This window comes from Poeciliopsis prolifica, unplaced genomic scaffold, assembly GCF_027474105.1.
Source record: "Poeciliopsis prolifica strain line A6 unplaced genomic scaffold, Auburn_PproV2 SCAFFOLD019, whole genome shotgun sequence".
Taxonomy (NCBI): Eukaryota; Metazoa; Chordata; class Actinopteri; order Cyprinodontiformes; family Poeciliidae; genus Poeciliopsis; species Poeciliopsis prolifica.
This window is the reverse complement of record NW_026562394.1, coordinates 3199873-3217275: the sequence shown is the minus strand read 5'-3', so window position 1 is coordinate 3217275 and position 17403 is coordinate 3199873. Positions and strand designations below refer to the sequence as shown.

The window sequence follows — 17403 nt, the reverse complement described above, 5'->3', positions numbered from 1 at the left end:
AATAAACATTCCATTTGTTTGCAAGATATGTCAAATAAATCATAAAACCACTCTGACTTTCTGTGATTATCACAGAACTGGCACATCAAAAACAAGTTGTCATCACTTATCACTTAGAATAACTACAAAAATAGCCAGAAACACTCCACAACTTCCACACTCCAACTTTAGTCCGCATGAGACAACACACCGTTCAGCTGGCGTCTGATGTCACCCCCAGACAAAGCTGCCGGCTGAAACCGCACGCATCTTACAATCGTGTTCAGTGTGAGTCCCAGAGGACCCCAGGGACCTGGAGAACAAACCGTTCCCTCTGTACCGTCCTGACACTGGAGCCCTGACGCCTCCACTGTCAGCCCAATGCCTGTCAACGCCGGCCCCGTTTGAGACGCAGACACAGGACCAGAGAGAGGCAGGGTAATGTGTCCCGTCTGCCTGACTCATACACACACCAACACGCAGTTGCTGCCACAAACCTCAGAGATACAGCGTACACACCCAGGCCTGGGAGCTGTTTTAATGCTTGAAAATGCCGGGCCTTACACTGTAACCTGTCATTATGGGGGCAGTAATGCCCTTCAGAGCTGCCATGAGCTTCTGAAAATAGATACTGCCAGCTACACAGTCTGGACTGCTACTTTTAAAGTCCTCTGCTTGGAGCAAACGCCGACAAAACAGAGGAAGCCACCGCATTTTAAAATCAGAAAAATAAAAGGGAGGATTTTTTAAATATTCAGCATGTAACCATTACATAGAAAGCAGAAAAGTTAGTTATTTCAAACAGACATGCAGTTCTTACCATTTTTCTATTGTAGCAGAGTCCAGACAGCAGTAGGATCCATAGGTTAACTTGAAAAAAATGAATTCCCAAAGCACTCCCCTCATTATTCTGTATGTCTTACCCCTTGCTGTTTTATTTTTTCTTTCATTCACTCTGTGAGTTTCTCCACTCATTCCCTCCTCCCAGCTTGTTCTCCTCCCCATCCCGGTGCAGAATTACATCCTATCAGAGTTACACGCAGCAGAGGGGGCACCGTTTATCACCATGCCCCGCGAAAACATTCTCAGATTTCCTGTTTATTGATTCCCTTTCTGTATCCAGCAGAATAACCTGTTAAATAAATGACATAAAGTCTTGTCTCACAAGGACTTTAAAATGCACTTCACTGCTACAAGGCCTCTTACTGTCCAGATAAGGTTAGGCAGGCGTTAACAGAAAGACCAGAGCCTTGTCTGAGTTCCTCCTGTGAGACCCCGACATCTGATGTAACAAGACAATTTTAATGCTAGGAAGTTGTTGAGCAACAGTGTGTGATGAACCAACTAAGTGAGCTACAATGGGACAAAACGAAACCTTTCTTCTTAAAACATCTGTGATGATGGAGTAGAGAAATACTATGTCCCACAGGAAGTGAGCAAACACGTCTCTTCAGATGTCCCTGTGGAGCATTGTTTGGCCCACTGACAAAGTCAGAGAAAGTGGATGGGAGTGGGAGAAAGAGTCCTCTATTGATCTCAGAAGGCTTTTCCCATGGTCAGGGGCCAGGGAGAGGAAGGAGAAGGAGGAAATGAAGCAGATGATGATTCACTGAGGAAAATGAAAACAAACAAACACCAGCAGCTAAGTAACAAGTTGGACTGTAGACTCATAAAGTCTGCAGAGACGACTGAAAATGTGAGTCACTTGCTCTGCAGGACGATGTTGTCAAACTACTTGCATGCTAAATTGCTTGAAAAAAGACAACACAAAAAGCATTTCTCACTTCATGGAAACTTTTTCAACTACAGGTCTAATTTATAAACATATGAGTCTGTTCTGGACAGAGCACACAACAAGTGAATGCTGTATGTCAGTGATAAGGTGCAGAGATTTGTATCTGTATGCAGGAGTGGAAAATAGCACCCGCCACTGGCCAAATGCAGGTTAAAGTATGATGTGGCGTGTAATTTGGAGCAACAAATCCAACACTGTGGCGGGTTGACAATTTGAACAGAAAAAAAGGGGGGGAAACTGCATTCAGTTTAAACTTCTGTCCAAGGGATGACTGGTCGTCTGGAGTCCAGCCTGATGTTCAAAATGTCCATATCTGGAGGCCCTACGCTGTCATAATTTAACAAAATTTATATTAAATCTAAGTTTTTATCGACCGCAACAGCCCATTGGTTGGTTGTATTGACGGACATTAGGAATATCCAATGAAATCCCTCAGTCCTCCTTGGCCCGCCCCTCCCCTCTAAGGTTATAATTAGAACAATTTCAGCTAACGGTTAGCTGCTAACGGTCAGCTGCCAACGGTTAGCTGCTAACGGTCAGCTGCCAACGGTCAGCTGCCAACGGTTAGCTGCTAACGGTTAGCTGCTAACGGCAGCTGCTAACGGTCAGCTGCCAACGGTTAGCTGCTAACGGTCATCTGCCAACGGTTAGCTGCTAACGGTCAGCTGCCAACGGTTAGCTGCTAACGGTCAGCTGCTAACCGGAGTCCGAGAAAATGAACAGATAGGAGACGGGGCGGGTCAGAAAAACTACGACAAAAGCTAAAAAGCGCATAAGCCCATTCAGAAAAATTTGTCAAACTAAACGATATGTTAATTACAACACTAACTTTGACCGTTGGAGGATATTGGGTAGCGGATAAGGAGAGGGAACGAGCGATTCAGGGGCTTCATTACCGTCAGAGGAGGATGATGAGAGAGAAGAGTGAGGAAGAGTTCAGGTTAGCTGCTGTTGCTGCCCGGTAAGAAGGAGTGAAAATGTTCATAAAGAAAAAGTTTCATGCAGGCAAGAAGGCAGCTGTGTGTGAGGGGGAAGCTGACAGCTCCACGTAGTCAGAAAAACTGGAGTAACACAAGAATGATGATGATGATGAAGATGATGGCCCGTGGAAATAATAATGAACACGTTCTGAGATATTTTAGTAATAACTGTTAATTTCAATAGAATACGTAATTAGTAGGAAAAATAAATAAAACAGTTAGAAAACAGCTATTGAAACAATTTAAAAATATTTTAAATGACTAGACACATCGTTAATAATTACTATCAGGGAGAGTTGTTGCCAAAATCTGGAAATGTTCAACATGTGATTGCAAGAATGTTAGGGTTGTGTAGTTAAAGTTTGCCCTTAGTAATTAACTTGTTGCTCCACAACCCTGTTAAGGTGTCCATGCTTTATGTTAAATTATTCTGTGTATGACCATCTGTATGTAAACTTATTGTCAGTAAATTGGCTTTCAGAGTTAAGAATAAATAATACATTTTATGTAATTTGCTTGTAATTGGGGGTTTGTAATTGAAAGGAAAACAAACTGGTGAAACTGTGGCTGGTGGAGAACATTTTTAATTTCCACCCCTGTCTGTATGTCTGCTTCGTAGTTATTGTTGTGACATCAGTTCCCCTGATCTTGGACATCACTGTTAAAACAGAAGTAAACAGAAATATTTGGCTGAACATTTAAAATATAAAAGCGAGGCCAGAAAAGCCCTGGCGAGTTAAGGAGGAAAAATATGATGGACAAAACACCAGATGGCAATAAATCTTGAGGTTTTTTTTTTTTTTTTTCAGCCATTCTTGTCAAAACGTTAGAGTTCAGAAATTCCCCTTCAACAAATCCAGAACACAGAAACAGATCAAACAGAATGACTTTACACTACAGACATACTGTGATTGCAACAACCACAGTATGTCTGATAATCACTTCCTGGAGGACACTGGTATGTTTGCTCATAAATCACAGCTACTGTTACTATCTTTATTAAGATTAGTTTTTCACACACATCTATAGTATGTATATACAAGATTCATGAAGGTGAAAAGAAGAAGTCGGCAGATCTCTGCACAGTTATTTGCCTGAGGAACCAATAAGAGTTTTCGTTCAAAGGAAGCAATAACCTAAATACAACACAGTTCATGTTATTACCATGAAAACCCTAGAAGATATAGCAATCAGATCATCCAGGCAATGGCAGAAGTTGTTTGTGAGCATAAGGTTTCTCAAGTAAGCAAATGCCTTCTTTTACTTTAGTAGTTAAGTGGCTTCAATAGGATCAAAACATCTCTTAATATTCTGGTAATATTAAGAGAAATGGGAGTGCTGTTGTCTGTGCACATCAGATCATATAAAAAGTTAATTATTTTGTTTTTTTTTATCATGAACATCAGCCGATATTTTGTTCCTGTTTCTTCTTTGTAAATGCTAGAAAAGCAGCAGGTATTATGTCTACCTGGATGCAGTCAGAATATGAGGACTTTGAATTTTGGTCACCAATAATCAATCAAGACTGTTAAATTACAGGGAGATTTGGCTCACTACAGAGAGCTTTGTAATCCACAAAAAGGCTGCAATTTTGTGAGGTCTCCAAATTATTGCTGTCATTTCTCCTGACTTCCCTGTTTTTACAGGGAGGATTGTTTACCATCAATGTTTTTGTCCTGGGTGGCCATTGAGATGATCAAACGCTAGAGTTTGGGGTTTTGTTTGTGATTTCATGCTTTTGTGATTCAGCTATACTAAGGTCTGATAATGAATATCTCATTTGATACAGATTACGTCTGTCCTTGTAGCTTTGGAAAATAGCTCAAAGTCTCACTTTTTAACACAAGCATCTTTCAAGTTTCAACAAAGCAAAAGCCGACAAAAGGTCAGGCTTTGTTGTTGATTAATGTCTTTCACATACATGTTACTCAGACAGAAGGAAAATGCTCTATTTAAGTGTATGTTTCTCAGAAGGGTGGAGTTGCAAGGTCAACAACAATAAAATATGGAAAAGTTCCCAAAGAAGTAATGAAGCCTGCACATAATTTTTTAATATTATTTTCTCCATTCCTCACTTTGGTTGAAACTGTCTGTAGTGGTGAGATCCTTACAGACTCTTGAAGGCTTTTACTTGCCTCCTGTCTGGGTTACAAGTCACAATTGGACAATGTGACTTGTAAAATTGGTCATTTTGAGTAACTTGTACAAACATTGCTTAAAAGCAAAGATATCACAATTTCAGGTTGGAAATTGCCTCTAAAAGGGGTCAGTTTGGGAAGAGGAGTGGAAGATCAGCAGGTGAAAATTTTTATTTAGTCAAAGGAAATGATTTACACTGAAGTTACAGATTATCTGTTCTTCTATAAAAACAGGGACTTCCTTGCCCTTAATTGAAGCACTTAGCTCAAATCGTGCTCCATGCACCAGCCTCAACAGATGCAAAAACAGCCTTTGTTAGATCTTTAACCCTAAACTCAAAGTCGCCAGTTCAAGCTTTTTGTGGATGCTAGGAGGATGAATAATGACCAGATAGACCATCTGGGTGAAGCACAGAATTTACAGATGGGTCACAGATGTTTGTGACAAGAGCATTACTTTGTTTCAATGTGACTAATTCCACATGTCAGAAAGTACAAAACAATTCTTATGCTGTGCAGAAACAAATCCAATATTAAAATAGACAACCCAAATTGACAGCTGTACATGTCCTTCAAAGCTTAAGAGTCAGTCACATCTAAAGTAAATCATAGAACCATTCATACTGCTCCAAACTTTTATCACATGTTGCCACATCATAACCAGAAAGAGTTTGTGATGTGGAGGTACAAAACAATTCTAGGTGATGACCTTCAGCTTGTGTTGGAGTTTCACTTTCCAGCAGGATAGCAACTCTAAAAATGCAGCCAAAGCTGCAATCAAATGGCTTAGATCAAAGCATATTTATGCGTTAAACTGACCGCCTGAGCCACATCTGCACCTCGCATTCCCTTCAGAGAAATACTTCACCGCACTGTAATTCCACCAAAGCGCATTACTAGCTTCCTAAGCCCCAAAGGCAGCCAGATCTCTCACGCAAAGAAAGATTCCCATTCACAAAGCCAGCTGGGTTTGACTTCTAATCGGTTCTAAGCCACAGGACTCCCACCTGTGCCCACTCTCCTGAAAAATTACTGGACAAAATGTTTGCTAGGAAAGACAATGATAGAAGACTGAAACACTGGAAGTGATAAAGATGAATCTGAACTCCACATATACAAGTAGTGAGGATAAACAGTAATTATGACTTTAGCACTTTGCATCATACGCACTCGCACTGCATAAAAGCACATTTGTTTTTTTAAACTTTAATTACCCGAGTTGGGAAAGAAAGTTTTCTTTCCTGAAGAGAGATTCGACCCAAAGATTAAAGACGTGAAGTGGGGCATCTTTCCAAAAAGTCATGTGAAAAGTCTCCCAGTCGTCTGCTGGATGGAAACATGCTGTTCTCTCTTCAGTGCTGCTTTCAAAGTGAATGTTTTGGTGCGCCTCCACACATCCGAGGTCCATCCCTCCTTCCATCCTTCTTTCTCTCCTAGGTTATTGTTACTTTCTCTATTTAATTTATGTATACTACTTTTAATACTTCAAAGGCTGAATTGAACATATATTTTGTGAAACCATCTTGATTTAAAAGGATAAACTTTTCCTCCATTTCAAGAGCAGAACGGGAAGAGACAAAAAAACATCAAATTTGATCTTTCCTTCTATAGTTTGTTTAGTTTTTCATCCCCAGACATAAAATATGTGCCTGACATATCCCTTGTGATGTGACAGAAATACCATGAAATTACCAACATTTCCTTCAGCCACAAACTGCTGGGAAGAAAAAACAAGACGGTTAAATTTAAGAGCCACCGCAGTGAGTGAAGCCTTGGTTCACAGGCAGGCTGTTTTTTTTTTAGCCTAGATGTTGGTGTTGGACACGTTGTCAAGGGTCGGGGTAATTGGTTCAGCCTGTCTGGGTTCAGTTCAGACTTGTTGCGTCATCCTGCTTATTTTTGCCAGTCAGTGACAAAACCAGACAAAGGGGAGAAAGTGGTGGATGAATCTCAGTTGTAGTAGAAACATTTGTGACATAATCTCATATTGCGGCTTGCAAAATAGTAGCATCAGCTTAAAAAATAGTTTGATCCAATGGATGTTTTTTGTTTTTATTGTTTAATTTTTAATGAAATTAATGAGACATTTATTTGTTGGACAGTTAATGTTCTTCAACTGCTCATCTCATAGGAAACAGTCAGCCCCTAGTGGCAGACCAGGTGAACTCCATTTCACTATCATAATAACACATTTTCTCCCTATCAATAAAAATAAAACACCTTATTCTGGCATATAATTATTTGAACAGATGAATGTGACACCTTAAAACATCTGGCATTTGTACCCAAGGATGAACTATGTTTGTGAAGTGTCATGCTCCTGATCTCTTCAATGATTTTATTAGATTTTTTCCAAATAAAGACTCATGTTAGCTTAAGCAACAGCATGTTTATCAGTTCTTTATCTAATTGCTTAAATTATCTAAAAAAAAATCTCTCATTCTCCTTGGATTTATCAAGTAGAAACAAATTTGATCATTCCAACTGATGTAAACTAGGAAATATTTGATTTATATTCAGTTCAAAAAAGTAATGTGTCTCTGTACGCAGTGTACTGTATGTAAATATCTGGTTGCAACTGTAAATTATGTCATCTTATTTTTTGAAGGAAGCCAAAATACAAAAAAGTCAATAGTATTAATATCAATCAGTCATCAAATAAATGTTTAGACTCTTATTTTGAGAAATATGATCTAGCTTGGCCAAAAGGAAAAAACTGTACAGGTGGTTCTTGAGTTATTGTGTCATGCAACAATGACAGCATAATTATGTGATTCACATAAAAATCTTTAGATTATGAGAGATCTTCTGAAAAACTAGCAGTTTGTGTTGCACAACTCAAATTAGGTGCAAACTCCATGTTTTACAACCGCTGTGCTAACTAAAATCCCCAAAAGGTGGTAGTAACTAGTTATATTTAATAAGTTCTTGGATTCTTCGTATTGTCACCGGTAGTTTACCTTCTTACATTACCAACTCTCAGTATTAGGTTTATAAGTTTTACACTGAAAAAACTTATTGGGAAAAGGTTTGGTTCTCCCTGAATTTGTTATTTTGTGATTATGTTTTTTGCATATATATTCTTTTCTATTTAGTCTTTAAAATACAAAAACTATACATATAACTTTATATTTTTGTTACTCTGAGGACATCTTTAAATATTTGATCAGCTGTTCTGATTAAGTATTCAGTACTTGAGTAGACTTTTTGCAAAAATACATATTTACTTAATTAAACATGAAAAAATATGTTGAAGTGCCACTCTTACTGAGGTACAAATCTTTTTTTTTTTTGCCAACCTCAGTTTTTTCTGGTGTAAATTGCTTATATTAGAATTGAATGTTGGACCCATTTGTCTTCTTGTGAATTGATGGCATGATCTAAAAGAACTGAATTGACACGTAACCGGATTTTGTTTGTGGTGGTAAACAAGCTGCAGATGTTTGTAATTATGTATGCGTGCAACAAGGAAACACCTGGAAATGCGTACAGATCCGTTAAAACATGTTTTGTTGGCTTTAACCACAAAGTCAGAAAGAGAGTCAATTCAGATAGCATGTGGAATGTAAAATTTAAACATGTATTGAACCCAATTAATTCAGTTTTGATTTGCATTTCCTTAAACCTTAAGTTTGCATAATCAGAAGACAAATCAAAAAATATCCGGACACCAAGAACTAGAGACTTAAGCCAAAACATTACAATTATTGCAATAAGATGTTTCAATTCAATTCAGGATAAAAGGGTTTTTTTTTCCAATCAAAAGTATGGTAATTTATACAATCATACCGACAGTGTTAGCGTCATTATGCTACAGCTTATCCAATTGCAAAATTAGGTCCCACATTAGATAGTTATCAAACTTTATCTCAAAATTTAAATAAAGGTCTTCCTTTATTTTAGCTTGGACTCCAGATTTCCAAGGGGCTTTGAAAACAAACCTTAACACTTTATGCCATGCAATTCCTCCTGGCCTCAAAACAACTCCCTAGTAACAAGACTTAAGTAAATTTTATCCCATTAAAATAAATTTAAGTTAGAACCGACACCAGGAAGTATCATTAAAAATTCAATAATTACCTTCCAAAGCTGTACCATTAGCCTGGGCAAATCACACAATTTAATGGTCTGACAATTCAACTCCAACTGTTTACATTAGAAATGACCAGAGTGCTAACGAGTATAATTGATTAGCTTCCCCCAGCATTTTTACTAAGAGTAGGAAGTAGCATCAGCTACTTTGAGGGCAGCAAGTACTATATAGACCAAATTAGATTAAAAAATGTCTTTATTAAATAGACAAGGCAAATCGTGCGAGGCAAGACAGTAGTTGAACAGGAAAGTTGCTCTTATGAGTGGATGGGTGGCCCTTAAAAGGGCCTTTGGTTTAGCAGTCATTAGCCAGCTGGCTAGTAATCTTGAGACTGAGAGGAGGCCTTCTTTCCCGCTTTCCCGGAGCTCGGAGCGGACTGACCGGTCTTCTTTGGCAGCAGCACGGCCTGGATGTTCGGCAGGACTCCACCCTGAGCGATGGTCACGCCGCCGAGCAGTTTGTTAAGTTCCTCGTCGTTGCGGACGGCCAGCTGGAGGTGCCGGGGGATGATGCGGGTCTTCTTGTTGTCTCTAGCCGCGTTGCCAGCCAGCTCCAAGATCTCGGCAGTTAGGTACTCGAGAACGGCAGCAAGGTAGACCGGGGCTCCGGCACCCACTCTCTCAGCGTAGTTTCCCTTGCGGAGGAGACGGTGGACACGGCCCACGGGGAACTGGAGACCGGCACGGGAGCTGCGGGTCTTTGCCTTAGCGCGGGCCTTGGCTCCGGTTTTTCCTCTTCCAGACATCTTCTTGCAGTTGCAGAACTATAAAGATAGTTCAAGTAGCGATGACCTGGATATAAACCTCACTTTAATCCCGCCCCTTACTGTGATTGGTTGCTATGGGCAGATAGTCTTAGTTGATTGGATCTGAAATGTCAACCGCAATAAAAAAATCAATAACAATTGGCCTATCGCTTCTTACATTAAACCAATGGCGATGAGTGTTGGGGGATGATCAAAAGCGATTGGTTAGTTGTTTCCCTCCTTATTGTCAATGGAGGAACTGTTTAGAGTGGACATAAAAAAACCAATCAAGTGACTTCCCTCCAGCTTTAAACTTTTGGCGCCATTGTAAAATTCTGCGTGGAAATAAACTCACTTTAAAACTTATAGTATTTTTTAAAATAAATTATGTACAGCTGGAAGACATACGGCCTTTTTGGAGGATTTAAGTTTCCATTAGTTTCCAATTTGTTACTGAATTCTTGTTCACAATACTAAGTAGTAAAATATATTTTTAGAAGTAATTCTGACTAATAAGTATAAATAAATCTACAGACCAGTGTATATATACATATATATATATATGTATATATACACTGGTCTGTAGATTTATTTATACTATATATATATAAATAAATCTACAGACCATATATATATATATATATACATATATATATATGCTTTGCATTAAGGAAAATATTTTAATCACAACTCTCTTTCAAAATAAACAGTGACTTGCAAAAGTTTCCATACCTTTTGAACTTTCCCCACGTTAACATGTTGCAGTAATGTATTTTAGTGGGATGTTCCCTCTATGTTGAAGATTTACAGAGTAGCGCATATGTGTTTGATGCGGTATAAAAATAATACTTTATTAATATTAATAATGTTTTCATATATTATCCTTTATTTATTTGTATTTTAATGTGCATGTCTTCTGCATCTTGATGACCTGCAAAAATAAAACCCATAACGTATGTTGCAAATGCCAGCATATTTTATTTGAATCTAATGTGACAGCAGCTAAAAGTATGATGCCTTTTTTGCAAGTAAAAATGTCAAAATTGTAACAAACACTTATATTTAGCCCTTCAGAATCAATATTTTGTTGAACAGCATTTTAATTGCAGGTTAGCAGCTTTTAACTTTGACCTTTTTGGATATTATTCTTTGCAGGTTAGGCTTGGTCAGACTGGTTGGAAAGCATGAGTGAACATCAGTTTTCATGTTCTGCCACATATTATTTACAAATGGACTTTGACTAGCCCATTCTAACACAGAAAAGTTTTCTTCTAAACCTTGAAAGGGGCAGCATTATGTGTTTTCCAGCCAATTGAATATTTTTATAGCACAATCAAATAACACCGTCACCTACTGTGGTTATATAAATGAAAAAATATTGACTTTATAATGGCTTGAAATTGGGTCTCTGTCTGTTTAACAAAGTATTGTTTTGGACATCTGACTGGTTGCCACGGGAGATTAAAGGATTTCTCAAACCATGAAAGAATCAAAGCAACACTCCAGGTATGTTTTTGATGAGGGAATATTATTATGTGATGTAATGCTCATAAATGTCAATTTTACTTCAAAGAACTGAAAAGTTATTTTAAGCTAACATCAGATGAGAGATCATAAATTCTTGTACAATTCTGTATAATTTCTTCAGTGGAGGTTTGAGCAAAAATACATATTTTTTAGCTTTACATCATGTCATGATGTCATCCCCTCATCATAAACAAACATACCCAGTGAGCTGCTGTGGTTCAGTCATGCTGTTTGAGGAATCTCTGCATCTCCCGTGGCAGCCATTCGGGGGTGCCCTAACGCCGCCTTTCCCCCCAAAGCTCCGCCTCGGAGTTTTCGGTCTCCAAGTCGAGCTCCGCTCCCCCGTGGCTCCCCCACATGGCTTCACCAAACTAGCTTCAACAGCAATGAGCAAACACCCGGTTGGAACTGCGCAGCTGCGGTGCTCAACATTCAAACCACTTCCCAGTCCGGTCCTTTACGCATTAGAAAATGCCTCATTGGAGGAAATGCGTTCTTGGATGCGAAGGAGACTACCCTCTGTTCACGCTTCCCAAGGATGCCACGATTCGTCAGAAATGGTTGGACTTTATTTTTGGAGACTTCCCTCCTCCGAAAAAGAACTGGTACATTTGTGCGAGACACTTTACTGATGACAGCTTTCTAAACAAAGGCCTGTTTGATAAAGGGCTGATAGGAAGGTTGTCACTGTTGGACCATGCAATACCAACCAGGCTGAAACCGTTTGAGTGGGCACAGGTAAGCGAAACAACAACTCACACTGTTTTGCTATTATTTTTGAACGGCCTATGATCCATCTATGGTTCATAGACCTCAAACAATGTGTATCCTGGAGTTGTCTTCCTATCAGGCTTACATGGATCATTCGCATAACGTTCAGCTATATCCAGATAGATTTATTTATTTTATATAAAATAAAAAACGATATTATATAACGTTGCTTCTTTGTAAAACAAAACACGGTGCAGCGGAGAATGGCAACTGCATGAAGAGGCTTTGTTGTGATGACGTGAGGAAGGGGTGGAAAGGGCAGGAGGTTCTTAAAGAGACAATGGACAATTTCAAGGAGTTGGATATTTTTCCTTCAACAGCCCTTTTTTGACGAGGCTAAAGTTGGCTTCCGGTTTGGGAAATGGCAAAAGAACGATTCCACTTAATGTTCACTGCCTTGATCATTTTTAATCTGCTCTGTCAAACTACAACACCTGAACACTATACTGCGCAGATTGCAGAAACCAAGTTTGTGATTTATGAAACCTTTTCTGGAGTAAAGGGTGATTTCAGCACTTCTTGTGAATCAGGATGACATTTCTGTGAAGAAAAACGCGAGAAAGCAGAAAGTTAAAAATTGAAATAACAGCAAATAATGCAAGTTTCAGAGAATTCAATTGTAGTGTGTTTCAGATGTTGAAAAAGTGCTTAAATTGCCCTAGAACGACCCTTTTCTGAAGTTTCACAAATTTAATAGAGGTTTCACAAATCACAAGGTTGGTTTTTAATATTTTGCAATCAGAGCACAATGATCTAGTCCAGGTTTGAAGTGCATAGTGGTTGTAGTGAAAAATTACATGGGATGATTACTCTTTAACCATTTCTTGAATCAGAAGTTGCAACCGGAAGCCAACTTCAGCTTCATCAAATATGGAGTGGTTGAGGAAAAATGTATGACTCCTTGAAATTGTTCCCTGTCTCTTTCAGAGCCTCCTTCTCTTTCCAATGTATTGCATCATCAATATTGTTTAGCTATGGTTGTCGTTGTTGTTGGTATCGTTTTTCTTATGTGGTAAGATGTTTCGTTTGGTTCTGCTCATGTTTTCAGCAATTGGTGCATAGGCCCACTACCTGTTTCTCTCCTGTACACAGGGCACATCTGTCTCCAGATCGGTTGGGACTTCCTGTGTCGTAGAGATGAAGTCCCAAGGAACATCCACAACACCACAGACTACAGAAATTGGTATTCAGTGTATGCTTCTGACTCCCACCCTAGATGACCAGGACAGCAATGGCCCTGAAAGTGATGAGGAACCTGAGACAGATGAGGAGGACCCGGACTGGGCACCTGGCGCAGAAGAGTCTGAGGATGAGGACTTGTATGTTGGTTTCATAGACACTTTTCAAGTAAAATAATATTTCTGTTATTCATTTCTATTCAATAGTACTTATGTAATATAGTCGCGAATGTTCTTTCTAATGATCAACGTTGAACAGACACAAAAACTTGCATTATTATGGTGACAGTACCCATATCACGATTCAATGTTGTCCCAGCACTACCTACAATCAATTTTAAACAGATTTATTTTTTATTTTTTAATGTTGCAGTGACCTCGAAGACGTGGCCGAAACTTGCCCAGCGGCAGAGCGTAAATATATTGTCTTTGAAAGTTGTTTGAGGACGCTGTTCGCTGTGTGTGTCGTCTGTTCCGGGGCCTGCACAGTGACGATGAAGCAGATTATGGGCACCATGGTGGCTGTGAGCAGTGTCTGCAAGAGGACAGACGGACACACCAGGGTGTGGTACAGCCAGCCGACCCACAACAGCATGCCGGTGGGGAATTTGATGATGGCGGCAGCCACCTTATTCAGCGGGTGTTCACCAACAATTGCCCGGAACCTTTTCCGACACATGAGCGTTGGAATCTACAGTATGAAGACGTTTTTCAGTCTGCAGCGCTGCTATTTGATCCCTGCTATTCAAAGGGTTTGGAACACCAAGCAGCAGGCCATGATTATGAAGAAAAAGGGAACTCCACTAAGACTGGGCGGAGACGCTCGCTGCTGCTCAGTAGGGCATACAAACAAGTACGGCAGCTATTCCTTGATGGATATGAATACTGGTGCAGTGCTCACCACCCATCTAGTGGAGGTATGTCCTTTGATTTTATTCAAAATGACAATGCCTATGTAGAGGAGACATCCTCAAAAACTATATCTATTGTTATGCAGAGATACTCCAACTCAGAAAAGGGAGTAGAACTAACTTAGAATCCAGAACAAATCTAATCTTGATGTTTACATCAACATTAGATTACTTTTCTTCTTTTGCTCTTTTCTTTGGTTTGTTATTTTGTTTGTGTTTTCTTTTAATTGCTGTAAAGCACTTTGTATTGCCTTGTTGCAGAAAATGTGCTATATAAATAAAATTACCTTTACCTCTATTATGGATTATTTCCACTCTTCTTTGTGTCTTTCAGTGCAATGAAATGCAGAGCAGTGCAGCAGTGGAGTTGGAGGGCCTGAAACAGGGGATCTGCTTCCTGGAGCAACATGGCCTCACTATAGCTGAACTCATCACAGACAGACATATGCAGGTCTGCAAATGGCTGAGATCGGAAAAGCCCGACATCAAGCAGCGGTTTGACGTATGGCACGTTTCCAAGGGTGAGTTTTGTGGTTCAAGTCAAAATTGATAAGCAAATGCTTTGTCATAAATCCTGAGACAACATTGATGTGATTCAACCAGTTGCTATTGACACCCAAAACAGCAAAATGTGGACAATCGGCGTAACGACAAACCACTAATGTCCTGATGGCCGACCTCTGTTCTGATGGAAAAGTCGGGTAAAATCACATTGTCAATTTTTTGCAGGCATTTTCAAGAAACTCGTGGCAGTGGCCAAAAAGCCAGGCTGTGCTTCAGTGGGGTTGTGGGCTCAGTCCGTCTCCAACCATCTTTTTTGGACAGCAGCCACCAGCGGTGGGGACGCAGACATGGCTGTGCAGAAATGGGCTTCTGTGGCTCGTCATGTGTGCAACATCCACGAGGGCCATGGTGACATGTTCCCGCGGTGCGAGCACGGACAGATGAACAGACAGTGGGTGGAGAACGGTGGGTATTGCAGGCAAATAGTACAACTTGCATATTATTAGAAAAAAGATACCATAACAAGTGCTTAAGGATGAGCATAAAGAAGATAGATATGCACGGCTGAAATGGTTAATCAGAATAATCTTGGCAGTTATTATTAATAATCGTCTGAAGAAGTTGAATTAATTGTTAACTTTTGAGTATAAAGACTCAAAAGAAGCAATTTTGCTGAAAGAAAAACATACTGAGAGCAGTAATTAAGCCAAAACTATATAAAAACTACATGCATAAATTAGATATATTCTACCCAGAACTCCTAAAGTTCTATAGTTTTAGCTTCATCTGATTGAAATTCTGTAAAAATCAAAAGCTCCTATTATGCATCTTTTGCTATCCAATTATTAATCGGTTAATGCAACAATTAGTCTATTAATCTAATCTACAAATGATCAAGTGTTCACTCTAGAAATGCTCTGTTAATGCATTTTATGCAGTAAAATATTTTTTCTTTTTTAAAAGGAATTAAATTACTTGTTTATTTGCATCTTCATTTATTTCTCATATTGTGTAAAATAAAATTAATGGCTTAAATGAAAAATCTGCAAAATGTGCCAAGTTTTTATCCAATTAATGATCCCAATAATATATCTTTAGTTGCAGCCCTACATTGACTTGATTTCCATTAAATGAGCTTGTAGAAGTTCCCTAATGTCTGCATGTTGTGTGTTGACAGGCAGCAGAGCACAGAAGGAAATCCAGGCGGTTGTCCTGAGCTCCAGGCTGCTGGCTGATGTCCGTCAGCTGTCCCCTCCAGAGCAGACGTCGTACCTGCAGTCTTTTCATAATGTCGTCTGCTTCTTCGGAAGTAAACAGGGGCATTTCCTTCGTCCCTCACTGGAAGCAAGGTATGCTCACTGTTTGTTCAGACTAATAAATAGATAAGTAGATGGGTAAATTAGAGCAGATGGTCATTTTGTGAATATGTTGCTTGAGAAAAAGTGATTTTATATTCAAATGCATCTAAAGATGTTAGATGCATGGAAACCAATTCCTGTAATTTAGAGGATTTTTGCTTTGAAATAGAAAAAATTATAATATCTGATTCAACTTCTTTATTGTATTCTAACGTTTTTGAGATGCACCTGTATGTTGTGCTTGCAGATTGATTTTGGCTGCTCTCCACTTTAATGAGAACACGGTGAAGGAGCAGGCCAGGAAACAGGACAGGGCTCAGCGGTGGAAGGTGTCCTATCCAAAGTTTAAGAAAGGTGGCGCTGTGGTTCGGCCTGTGAAGGAGTCTGACACGTACGGTGAGTTCAATTCTTTAGTTTGCAACAAGATATCCAAAGCAAAATCTTGCATGAATCATCATTTGGAGCTTATTTGTGTGTTTGTTACATCTGGTAGTCGATATATTTTTACTTTTGTAAATATGATTTGGACCGTTACCCATAATGCTTCTATTGTCCTGTCATTCCAGACTATGTCAGACACCTGATGGAACTTGTGTGGCAGATGCGGCTGGAGGTTCCCTTCTATGAAGACGTAGTTACAGAAACTTCTGTTTCTTAGCTCTGGTTGTGTGTTTATGGTCATTGTTTCCAGCTTAGATAAAATTCCCTCTTATAGTACTGCTTGTTTTAAACGCTATAATTTTTTCCATCAACTCTGACCCACTTCCATAATCAGCGATGTTTGGAAAATAATCAGATTAATGAAAAGCAAGCCAAATGCATGATGCTGCCATAACCATGTTTTGCTCTTAAGAGTGGTGTGTTAGTTTTCCTTCACACACAGCTTTATTCATAAAAGTCAGAAAGTTACATTATTGGCTCTTATTACATTTAAGGTAATTTGAACTTTTATTTAGGTTTGTTAGAGTAATGGGGGCTGAATACAAATGCTGGAAATCATTCACATAATTTTGTGGCTAAAAAATTGCAAATCTACATTTTAATTTTCCCTATGTTTCACAGTTATGCACATATAAAATTATGTTAAATCATAGAAAATGCACTTAGGTTTCTTAAGCTTATTTATATATCACCTCTTGAGATACAAAATCACAAATTACTTCCCAACAGTGAGCAATGTATAAAATAGACAAATAGTATTAATAGTACTAAAAGAAAAGAAAAGCAGATTTAAACATGTTTTTAACTGGCTTTTAAAATAGAGCTGGAAATCCTGTTTTGCAAAACTGCTGCAGTAAATTGAGAAAATGTTAAAAAATTCTAGGGTTATTGACACCTTTGCAAAGCACTATATCTCCCAATAAACAGCAATTACTGTTAAAATATAAAATAAAATGAACATTCTTTCAAAGAAAGACAAAAAA

The 17403-nt window shown here is 38.9% G+C and overlaps 3 protein-coding genes across 11 annotated transcripts in view; 1 reads left to right on the top strand and 2 right to left on the bottom strand.

Moving 5' to 3' along the window:
- Positions 1–6237, bottom strand: part of phldb1a (pleckstrin homology-like domain, family B, member 1a) — a 36188-nt gene extending 29951 nt beyond the window's left edge. For 3 of the 7 annotated variants that reach the window (XM_055043329.1, XM_055043332.1, XM_055043330.1), the window contains exon 1: positions 800–1675. In XM_055043329.1, coding sequence (XP_054899304.1) covers positions 800–802 — 3 coding nt within the window. In that variant the 5' untranslated portion in view covers positions 803–1675. Of the gene's footprint in view, positions 1–799; positions 1677–2670; positions 2864–6106 lie in introns of those variants that run through there. The other 4 variants (XM_055043325.1, XM_055043328.1, XM_055043326.1 and 1 more) reach the window with 3 other exon arrangements.
- LOC129368400 (uncharacterized) lies at positions 2412–17353 on the top strand. 3 transcript variants are annotated; one of them, XM_055043337.1, is made up of 8 exons: positions 2412–2714; positions 13121–13347; positions 13580–14123; positions 14452–14638; positions 14847–15086; positions 15799–15970; positions 16227–16375; positions 16546–17353. In XM_055043337.1, the coding sequence occupies exons 2-8, from the start codon at positions 13166–13168 to the stop codon at positions 16635–16637; spliced, it is 1566 nt and encodes a 521-aa protein (XP_054899312.1). In that variant the 5' UTR covers positions 2412–2714; positions 13121–13165; the 3' UTR covers positions 16638–17353. The 3 variants fall into 3 exon arrangements, with proteins under 3 accessions (XP_054899312.1, XP_054899311.1, XP_054899310.1); XM_055043336.1 differs by having other exon boundaries at positions 2412–2735; XM_055043335.1 differs by lacking the exon at positions 2412–2714 and adding an exon at positions 11555–11995.
- LOC129368401 (histone H2AX) lies at positions 9163–9763 on the bottom strand. Its single transcript, XM_055043338.1, has one exon. The coding sequence runs from the start codon at positions 9728–9730 to the stop codon at positions 9302–9304; it is 429 nt and encodes a 142-aa protein (XP_054899313.1). The 5' UTR covers positions 9731–9763; the 3' UTR covers positions 9163–9301.
- Positions 17354–17403: the final 50 nt, after the last annotated feature.